Source organism: Macadamia integrifolia, unplaced genomic scaffold, assembly GCF_013358625.1.
Source record: "Macadamia integrifolia cultivar HAES 741 unplaced genomic scaffold, SCU_Mint_v3 scaffold_5A, whole genome shotgun sequence".
NCBI lineage: Eukaryota > Viridiplantae > Streptophyta > Magnoliopsida > Proteales > Proteaceae > Macadamia > Macadamia integrifolia.
This window is the reverse complement of record NW_024870671.1, coordinates 156093-167222: the sequence shown is the minus strand read 5'-3', so window position 1 is coordinate 167222 and position 11130 is coordinate 156093. Positions and strand designations below refer to the sequence as shown.

Genomic DNA, 11130 nt, shown 5'->3' with positions numbered 1-11130 from the left:
AAAAAAAAAAAAAAAAAGATCACAAGTAAATTTATACATATAAATGCATTTGAATAGCCATGTAGGCCAGCATAAACAGGATTTTTTTTTGGGTTTTTTAGTATATTCAATGAAGAAAACCAACCCCCCCCCCTCAATAATATGAAAGAAAAAGAAGAAAAAATAAGAAATAAATGGAGAAAACTCCACAATAAAACGACAGCCTATCCTTATAGCCAAATTAAGCTATAAAGGAAATCCAAAGAAGATAAAGAAAAAATAAGAAATAGATGGAGAAAACTCCACAACAAAACAATGACCTATCCTTATAGCCGAATCAAGCTATGAAGGAAATCCGAAAAGGATTGGAGAGAACTCATAATCTCCAAGCACCACGGCCAACTCCAAGGAGACCAAAATGAAAATTCTACTCCTTGATCAAAATTATCAACGGATGCCAAGAAAGAAGGGTCAGTCTTAGTTGGGCTCCAAGCGAAGGATCTAAGATACTCACTCCGGGAGAGGAGGATGAGACTTAAAAGAATCTTGAATAGCCTTTTGGTTAGCTTTGAAAGGCGACTAGATTTCCAAGACCCATCAACGGACGGATTAGGGCTAATCTTTGACATAACCAGAGGTGGAACCATGATGAGTCAACTAAATTTTACTCATGCAAACAGTAATAATAATCAAAGCTTACTATACGTAACCCATTTACTAACTATTTGACAACAATCAACTCCTTATGCATGAGCTAGCCACAATGGGAAGGAAACCCCACACGGGATGTTTCTTTTCACTTGAGGTTGGTTTTACATGTCCAGTCAATTTCAGAATCCAGTACACGTAGATGCACACACATGCGCATATAAGAGAGAGAGAGAGAGAGAGAGAGATATGCAATATGTATCTAGGCATGTACTTGAGTAAATATAGAAACATGTGAAGAGTTTACTGACTTCTCCTCCAACTGCTTCTAGGCGAAAATTGTCTGTACAAGAAACCCTAGCTTCAAGCACAGTAAGACCCAACTCCTCAAAGGCTTCCAAGATGGAGACAAGCAAACCGGAGCAACTTTTTTCTGAGAACACATTGATTAGAAACCCTTTTTCCACTGTTTCAACTGTAACCTGCGGAACAAAAGGTAGGGATATTGAACATTTTACTTATATTAATGGAAATAATATGCATTAAAGAAGGGGAAAAAAAAAAAAAAGATTGTGATCGTACCACTGGCAGTGGATTTGGGTCACTTGAGTTTGCAATGTCTTGATTCAGTCTTTCTACTTTTTGCTTCAACTCTTCTATATACTTGGATGCATCAACAATAATCGAGGTTTTGTTTATCTGCCAAACACATACAGAGATAGTATTGTATTAGATAGTAATTGCATCATCAACTTTGTGAACTTTCTTTGTTTTATTTTCCCTCCTATTCGCCCTTTAGTTTCCTTTTTTGTTTCTTTTTATTATGAATATGAAAAAGGTGTACCCAGTGCACTATGCTTGTACCACCACAAGATCTAGGGAGGGTAATAATAGATGCCACCTTACTTCCCGCTTCATGGAGAGAATGCTTACTCTTATCGTGAACATACTGACTTTAAAATTTATGGTTTCCTCTCCCTCTCCCCTTTCCCACCACCACCCCCCACCACCCCACCACCCAAAAAAAAAAAAAGTGGCTCAAGAAAAAATTAGAAAGACATTAAGAAATAAGAGGTCAAGTTGTCTCAATATTAAGCCAAAAAAGAAAAATGTCTGTAATAGATATCAAATTTGATTTCTATTGTTTGATCATCGTTCTATATGTTTGATCATTTCCTCAACATGTTCATCAAGTATCATACAAATAAGAGGGGAATATGAGAAAAAAAAATTACATTAAATTAGGTGGGGAAGGGGGGGATATTGAGAGAGCAATCATTTATAGTTTTCTTAATAAACCGTTAGATGTAATCTAATTTTTCCCTTCTTTATTTTAATACAAATGATCTTTTAGCCAAAGGAAAAAAAAATACATATGATATTAAGGATATTAAAAAGGGCAGAACAACAGAAAGAGTAAGAGAAATAGCATAGAACAGAAGTAGAAAGAAAGAGTTCAAACACCAACAGGAAAAAGAATAGGAGAAACCAATGAGAAGAGAATCAATCTTTCGACTTTCATTTAGATTCTCTGTATAAAAAGGTTTATATCAATGCATAGATAGAGAATCATAGGAGAATAATGCCAATGAAACCAATTGCTTCAGAAATTTAGGGGAATTACTGCATCAGAGTTTGTAACTGAACGAAGTTGTTGCAGCTTCTCACAAAGAGCTGCTCTCTTGTGCTCCCTAGAAACCATCTCTCTCTCTCTCTCTCTCTCTCTCTCTCTCTCTCTCTCTCTCTCTCAATCACACAACCTGCAATTCCTCCGGGCCGTTTAAAGAGGGGATGAGGCCTCAAGTCTTATGTGAGATCACCTGTTTTCTTCCCACATGAGTGTCTCCGCTTCTCCTCGACAAAATATATAATACTGGATCTACTGGAATTACGAAATTGCCCTTAATGTTCTATGGATAGAATTTTGGTAATTTTTTAATGGACATGTTAGCTGTAGGAAATTTGCCTAACTTGTTCTGATATAACAAGGACATGTCTCCTAGAAAACCAATGTAACTTATCTATCATGAGATGTGGATCTGATTAATGATTTTTGTCTATATTTTGCAATTGTCAATTGCTAGTATATTTAAGCCTTTGATTTGTTCAAAGTATCATCATTAATTAGGTTTATGATTAACTAGTCCTTGTGATTTAAGCAACTCAAAGCATCCAAGGCATTATATTTCTCGTGGTTTCCCCACAACCAAGCCAGGTTGGTTGTGTGGCCCTTAATTTGAGTTACTGTTGGATTGGTCTCACATATCCTATTTCACTGCCCACCATCTAAGTCCACAATAACTTTCTACATTTTCCTTTTATTAAGGAAAGATTTAACTTTTGTTTTGTCCAAGGTTTCAGTCTTGGGTTTCTTTAGTTTGCCTTATTTAGTGAAATATAGAATCCATAAACAACCCTAAACCAATATTTAGGTGGCCTTGGATTCCATAAGCCATCATAAGAAAAATACTAAAGGGACCTTAGGATGTCATTATGTGAGGTAATTAGCTAGCCATGATCAAACTTGAAAAGATAGTTGATGGGAAGAAGAAATAACAGTGGAGGGAGAAGAGCCTAAATGCGGATTTTGGAGAAGGAACAAGAAAAAGAAAAGATGGACGGTGGGGGCATTATGGTACATATAGAGGGAATGGGATAATATGGAGGGAAGGGGGATAGCACCTCAGAAAGAAAGGGGTTGATGAGGAGGGTGGGGTTAACACGAAGGAATCTGCTCGTGATCAGGGCTCCATCGAAAGCAGTGAAGGAAGCGTCAAAGGATGTTTAGTTGTGAATGCCTCCAAACATTCCTCACGGGGTAATGACTCTCTCTCTCTCTCTCTCTCTCTCTCGTCACCCTCTTGTCTTCTCTATCACATCTTACTCAAACATGCTACTGTACCCCAGTTTCTCATTTATCAATTCTCAATCACATTTACCCTTCATTTAGATTGTTAATTAAAAAAAAAAAGAAAAAAAAAGAGCATATCTTGAGTATGAATGTTTTGGAAGCCATTGGGTGCCCGTTTCTTAGAGAGGATATTTGGGCATCAGTGCATGTAGAAAATAGAATCTACAATGATGTAGAAAATGAATGGAAATTGTAAACAATAATTATATATTTACACACAAAAACTTATGTGGTTTGATAAGATTGTCTATGCATGTTCACAGTGAGAGATTAGATAATGTTTCGTTATCAATGGAAAATAGGTTTATAGCTATTAATTCTCACTCTTCTCTTAGTCTGCTTATAAAGAAAGAATTCTCGCTACAAATATATGGCAAAACCCTACACAAGTAATCTACCGAAATACCCATATAATCCCTAGAAAAAATTTTCTCTGGGTTTCCACCCTTGAACCCCCACATGGACCTGCTAGTTCGTCGATCTGCAACCAATAACAATGATAATGCATAAGGGACTTTCTTCAGAATCAGCCCTCTTATGGAAACAATGGAATACAAGACACTATACCCCCTAATAATGCCTTCCTAGAGTTCTTTCTATCCCCAATCATCAGGGTTGAAATCCTCTAGAAATAGCACTCTAGGGATAGTTTTGCATATCATAACACATCAAGAGAAGGAAAAATAACTGAAATTTCAATTTTATTTCTTAATTGTATCATATTTTCTTATTCAAAACAAAAGTAATTTTAGTAAAAATAAAGTAAATTTTTTGATTGGGAGAAGATTCTCATTAAATATTTTGAATTAACTATGTAATTATAATTATACTTAATCAATCACATTCACTCTGAAGCCCGGACTTTTGTATTGGATATCATCACTGGCCCCAACATAGACAATCAATTAAACCTACATTGTAAGGGGTCTCTCTCATAGGACCAGAGGGAGAGAGAGAAGGAGAGTCATCTTTTTCTTTTCTTTTTTTCCCTTCTTTCAAAAGTGGGTTGTTCAATTAAATTTGATGATTGTCTCCCTATCTATCTTGAAATACCCTCTTACCCTCTTAAGGTACACTTCCAGACTCTAGTATACCTTTTGTCTTTTGGAAATATATATATTAAAAAGAAATCAGTATCGGATTTACATATTGCCCTTCACATGTTTTACTCCTAATTAATAGGGCCCACAGAAGACTCTATGGTTAACAGTCTACAAATATTCTTTCTTAGCCCAGAGAGTTTCTTCCTATAAAAAAAGCCTACAAAATTTCCTAACCCATAACACACGGCTCCACCTTTCCACCCAGAAAGAATAGAAAGAATAGAAAGAAAAGAAAAGAGTCTAATCAAAGTTATTTCAATCATTAATAATTCACAATATTCAGTGGATGAGAAAATGTATACTTGATGAGAGCCACCAAAACTGGGTTACATCCCAGATTGTTTGGAATTTCTTCTCTAAAAATCTAAACTTTTTAGAAATAAGCTTCTAAGAGATTGTCCTACTTTTGTGGTTTTGTACATGAGAGATCTTTCTAGGTAGATATGCTTCTGTATGTTCCTTCAGTTTGTCATGAAAAATACTTTTTCTTTTCTTTTCTGAAAGAAAATTAGAAGAAAAGGATAGACCACAAGAAATAAATTTTGAGATATCTAGTGAAAACTACTGATATCCTACTGCATCCAACTTTGATTGGTGGGCTTTTCAGGATCCCCACTAACAGAGACCCTACCTAGTCTCATTTTTTGCTATGTGGTCACAGACATGGCCTAAGCCTGATTAATTTTAGAGGCTAAACTAACTTCCATACCAGCACGAAATTAGGTGCGAATTTTGGGATCTGTGTTTCAAGTTTCAACTTCAATTACACAACCAAATCAATTCATCATCAACTTGGGCCAACACTCAATTCTGCCAATTAGGCTTCAGTGGACCGTTGATTTGTACCCGTCAAACCTGTTCATGTATGATCATAGTTCTTGTATATTTATAAAGGAAATAAATACATTAGTCGCACATTATTGAGCGTACGATGTCTTGTTTTTTGCAGCTTGCATTTGTGAATTGATTCTGAACGACCATTAAGAGGTCATCATAAGATGTATTTTCTTAAGGTATATGGGTATTTCAGTAAACTTGCTAATAATTTGAAGCAAGGGTTCTTCCTCTATAACAATCTGAGAGAGGTGAGAGGACGAGCGATTATAACCCTATTTACCATTGATGATCAAGTAGATCGCATCTCACTGTGGACGTAAATCTTGCCCAACCACATAAATTCTTTTGCATTATGTGATTGGTTGTTTGTGATTTTCATTATTTTTCTACATCATTTTTAGGTTCTCATTTTCTACACACATATGATCCACTAATTCAATTGAGTGATCTTCACTCATGCCACATTCTTTTTATCTTCTCTAGTTTCAGTATATAATGCCTACACTCATTAATAGATCTAATAAAGCTTAAGCAAATATGCCAGAATGTAAAAACAATATCCTCTGATAGATCTAACACCAAGAAATACCAAAATAAATAGACAAAAGATCCGCACGACACAGATATTTAACGAGGTTTACACACCAGTGTGGTGTGCTACGTCCTCGGGCAAAGAAAAAGATGTTTCACTATGTAGAAAAGTGATTACACCTAAACAGCGGCGAGAAAACTCACCCTGAAACCCTAACTTGAAAAACCCCCCAAAATACAATGACTTGCTCAACAAGATAACAATACATTATATATTTCAAGTCGCGGGTCGACCCATCGTATTGTAATCTATCCGGTTGAACCATACCGTGGGGGCTTAACCCCTGCACCCCCATACGAATTTCCAATTCAAGTCGCCACCAAAATATGTCGGAGCAGGTCAATCTTCAGAACAGGTCAAGAATTTGAGACAAACTTACCATCCTCTACACGATACAGAAATGAACAGCAAGAGTAATCGAACAACCACACAACATATGAATATACATAGTTTGTAAAGGTGTCTACATTCACGGAGAGATGAGAAAAGTTTCACTAAAATTAAAAAAAGATGGCAAATTCTCTTCCTCACGTCTCTGTGTTTACAAAGAATTCCCAATTACCCTAATAATCTCTATCGCGACTAATTTATAAGAAAAAAAAATACATTTTCTCGAATTACCCACATGTAAAACCTTCAAGCCCCACCTCAGAGACAGGTGGAGGTTAATTTTATTGAAGAGAGAATTAAAGGACGAGAAGTATATACAAGGGAGGGAAGAAGACTAAAGAGCTTTCACGAGATAGAGATTGTTTTGGAACAACTCCATATGGGAGATTTGAAATTCGGTTGTCACTTGTTCCAACATTGTCTCCATTCCACAGAGACAAACCACGTACCCACCTATTCACATGTGTGCCCATTAATCATTACAACAGAACAATCTACCCATACACATACCCCTGCTCAGCCCTTGTCTCTTGCCCTTCTAATGGTAGAAGGCAGAGAGGTCTAGGGTTCAGCTTCACCCTCCCAAGAATCCAATCTTACACCAACCCTACCTCACAAAACAAAACAAAAATTTTATATAAAAATAAATCCACCACTATTTTCCTTAATCTCATCAATTTGGCATATTAATGTTTCAGTAATTATGATGTTTCTTTAGTTCATGGTTTAAAACACCAAAATTTCTTCATCATCTCAATCACATTTCAATCAAATCAAATATCATATATATGTAGTCTCAACATCACATTCCATGAAATGCTGCCATACACAAACTTCTTGCATGAATAATACTTGATTTTCCATTTTATGTAACAAAATTTTGCTATGTGGACCCATTTTCTAGGGATTCTTATAATAATGCAAAACATTTCATTATGTATGTTTGAGAACAACTGTAATTATTATGATTGTGCTGTGATTTATCTTTATTTATTTGAAGGACTTCTGTTCACTCAATCAAACACTTGTGGATTTAATTTTTTTTTATCATAGACTAATTCCCAACAAGATTTCTTTAGTATACAAAGCATAATGTGAGCGTCTTAAACTTTAGTTTAATTTGTTGCCTTGCAATGATAAATCACTTTCAAACAATTTTGAGCTAGGTGACTCAATGAACTTGCATCTTTTTGAAGGTGACTTGATGCTTATCAAAATGATGATATTATTAAATCCTTGAAAGATAAAAACAAATAGATTAAATGAAGGGAGGAGGTTGGGAAAGCCGTCAGCTTTCTTGGAGCTAACGGCTCACCCAATGAGAGGCCAGGATGAAAAGGATAAGGGGGGCATTTCTAAGGGGGGAAGAGAGAGGCAAATATAGTGCTGGGATGCCTAGACTTGTATCTTGTACAATTCTTTCTTCTTATTATTAATATATATTTTGCTTACTTTTAGAAAGAAAAGAAAAAAAAAAAGACACAGTGTCGGGCACAACACTAACGTGCCCAACCTTTTCTCTCAAATGAATTAGGATCCCTTATGGTGCATATAAAACCATTCTATCATCATCTTATCCACCCAAATATCAACAAGTGATCATTATTGAGCTTGTTTAGAGAAACATGAATTACATAAGTTCTTCTAAATTATTTACGGAGAAGGTTGGGTATATTACGAGTATATCCAGATCTGTGTCTATCTCTCTCCTTCTCCCTTTAGAAAAATCCCATATACCACTTTCATTGATCGAACCATTAGCTTCAAAAAAGCCAATGACATACCTAACATCCTCCTTTATATTTAATTAAAAAGATCTACATCAAAGCACTCAGTTTTTTTATTTTTCTTTGGGTTTATAAAATGTCAAACATCACTTGAAAAGCGTAATAATGCAAAATGGCTATGCTAATCTAAGTGATCAGATTGTCCATTCTCTCAGTTTGATACCTAAGATGAATGAGCCCATGCCCTTTTCCCCACTCTAAATAAAAACCAAAAGAAAGAGAAACTAAGTGATATTGAGTATAATTCTATCAAGAAAGCAATATAACTATTCATTTTTAGTGTTTGTAAGTTGCAAACAAGTGGGAGTTTGAGAATATTCTTCTAGATGTGATTGTTCCCTTCACATGTTTCATAAACAAGTTTTTAATAACTAGAAAGGTGTATGGGAAATGCTTTTAGTACATCTTTTCTTTGCTTAGACCGAAGTCCTAATATGATTGTATAGGCTGGTACATTTTAAATAGTATTAAAAATATATTATGAAATATTTAATTAAGCAACATAGGATGCAAATTCTGTACTGATTTGCTGATCTGTGTATGCGTTTTTTAGTGGAACTATTTGTTTATTTAAGACATGTGAAGAACTAAAAATCAACAAAAGAGGGAGAAACAAAAAAAGCTCAGAGAATACATTTTTAGGTCTCATAATGCAATGGAGATAATACTGACTTTGGAAACATTGCTCGTGACTTCTTGTAATATTCTGCCAGCATATTTTCTCATAGATGAGATTCAATCAAACAATATAAGAGGACAGCAAAGATGCATCTCCCATAGGCATAGATTCTGAGTAAAGAGTAAATTATGTACAGAGCTTGAAACAAAATTTCTATTTCGTCACTATACCTAGTGAAGTACAACATTTTACTATTTGCCACATAGCAGTATATGGTTAGTCCACTTGATAGAAGACCGGAAAGTATATCATTAGAACAATTTCAACTTAAAATGAGTAAAGGAAGTAGCTAAAATTACAAAAGATGTCATTTTGTATTTCATATTCATCTCTATTTTATGGCATTTTGGTAAAATAATTTTCTTAAAGTTCGAGTAACTTACCTTACTTTGGACTAAAATTTGGCCATTGAGATGTAAGTGGGGTTCTCTACCACATGGACAAAACCCCATGTATTATCCAGTAGTAAATAGTGAAACATTATACTTCATTAGGAAAAATGACACTTAGAAGGACTCGTATGTATGTATCTATCCCAACTTTCATTTTTTTTTTTTTTTTTTTTTTTGTTTACTAACGATGGGCATCCAAGCCTTTGGTTTGACTAGTTTCGTGAGGCCATACTGATCGCATAATCATATAAATCGAGTCATACCGGGGTTAAATGAGAATCATTTAACTTTCACTAAACCTTGTGTAACCCTAAGAAAATAAGAAGAATCAAGCTCAAAACCACACGTTTCACAAGACGAAGATTCCTTACTAACTCTGACTACCCGGCCGTTGGGGTTATCTATCCCAACTTATCTATAACATTGTAAGTAGATATTCTAGTTAGTTATTTTCATGCATCAGCCATTAATCTTTGTTCCTTGTTTTGTCTACTTCCCAAATATCCCCCTTTCATCACCTTAGTAAAAAAACCTACCCTTTTACAGATTAGTATAGAGTGTCTTGTGACTTACTAGCTATATGGAACACGTGAGTTGCACTTCGGGAAAGTACATTCACATGCAAGTGCGTCAATAAGAACAAAATCAATTCAAGTATAAAGTTTTCCAGATAAATGGTTTTTCCCCCAGCCCCACCCTTTCTTTTACTCGCAAACAGAGAGAGAGAGAGAGAGAGAGAGAGAGAGAAGAGAGAGAGAGAGAGTATCTTGTGGCAATAAATGCATCTAAAGGGATAAGATAAGAGCCAAAAGACAAGAAGTTTGGCTTAGTACATGCCTTGATGGCTGGGCAAGTACCAGTATATGTTTGCTGTAATGGGAGCAACAAGGACAAAATGGCAATTAAACACATAATAATATTGGTTTAATTTGTTACATGGCTTAGTGCAAATAATAATCTTTACTTGAGAACTGGGGAGAAGTCACTTTCAAGAACCACAGAGGCTCCATAAATGAACAGATAATAAACTGGGGAAAGGAGAAGAAAGGGAAAGGGTCACTTTTCAATGGTTGTGAGTCTTAGAATTCTCTTACAAACCATACAAAACAGATTTCCTACTATATATGCAGAGAAGCCTATCCATGAACACAGAGAAGCCCCACAACATTGACAGCTATATTTCTTCGTCTTCTTCTTCTTCTACTTTTTAAAACTAATTGACAGATCCCTAAAGTAGCAAACAATCTTCCTTGTCCATAAAGAAATTTCATCAACTTCTTCTTGTTATCTTAAGCTCCATTTATATGGGAATAGGGTTTGGATGCAAAAGGACAGAATCTGAAATAAATGTATCCTAAGAACCTGAAGTTAGTATCTGCAGTCTGATCAGGTTGATGATAAGAAGAAAGGGAAGATTATGAACTAAGAAAAGATATTAAATGGAGTTGAAGAAGAAGGTTTATAAAACCCACACAAAATATTAGGCTGGTTAAGGTTTTGTTGACTCTTCACCAAGCCTTCTGCAAGACTCTTAAGGAATCTTTGAAGCACCCTGAAAGATAATGATTTGGATGGCCATATCATCTATACTGGTCGGAGTCACCACATAAGATTTGCTTTGTACTAACTTCGCTCCAAGGAATGAAAAACATAATTTGTGATTGTCCTTTTGGTCTTCCTATTTTCTTCTTGTTTGCCTTGCCTAAGGTTTTGTGATTCCTCTTACCTTCTCAATAATTTGGCTTGTCCTCTATCTTTTGGTCTTGTTTTCATCTTTTTTAATAAATTATTCTATTTCAAAAAAAAAAAAAA

General features: G+C 35.2%; 1 protein-coding gene across 1 annotated transcript in view; it reads right to left on the bottom strand.

Annotated features, from left to right (window-relative positions):
• LOC122071706 overlaps window positions 1–2472 on the bottom strand; it is a 3064-nt gene extending 592 nt beyond the window's left edge. The window contains exons 1-4 of the mRNA XM_042636091.1: window positions 2377–2472; window positions 2252–2346; window positions 1210–1326; window positions 939–1109 (exon numbers count right to left, since the gene is read on the bottom strand). Of these exons, the coding sequence (XP_042492025.1) occupies window positions 939–1109; window positions 1210–1326; window positions 2252–2329 (366 nt within the window). The 5' untranslated portion in view covers window positions 2330–2346; window positions 2377–2472. The remainder of the gene's footprint in view (window positions 1–938; window positions 1110–1209; window positions 1327–2251; window positions 2347–2376) is intronic.
• Between the last annotated feature and the right edge of the window lie 8658 nt (window positions 2473–11130).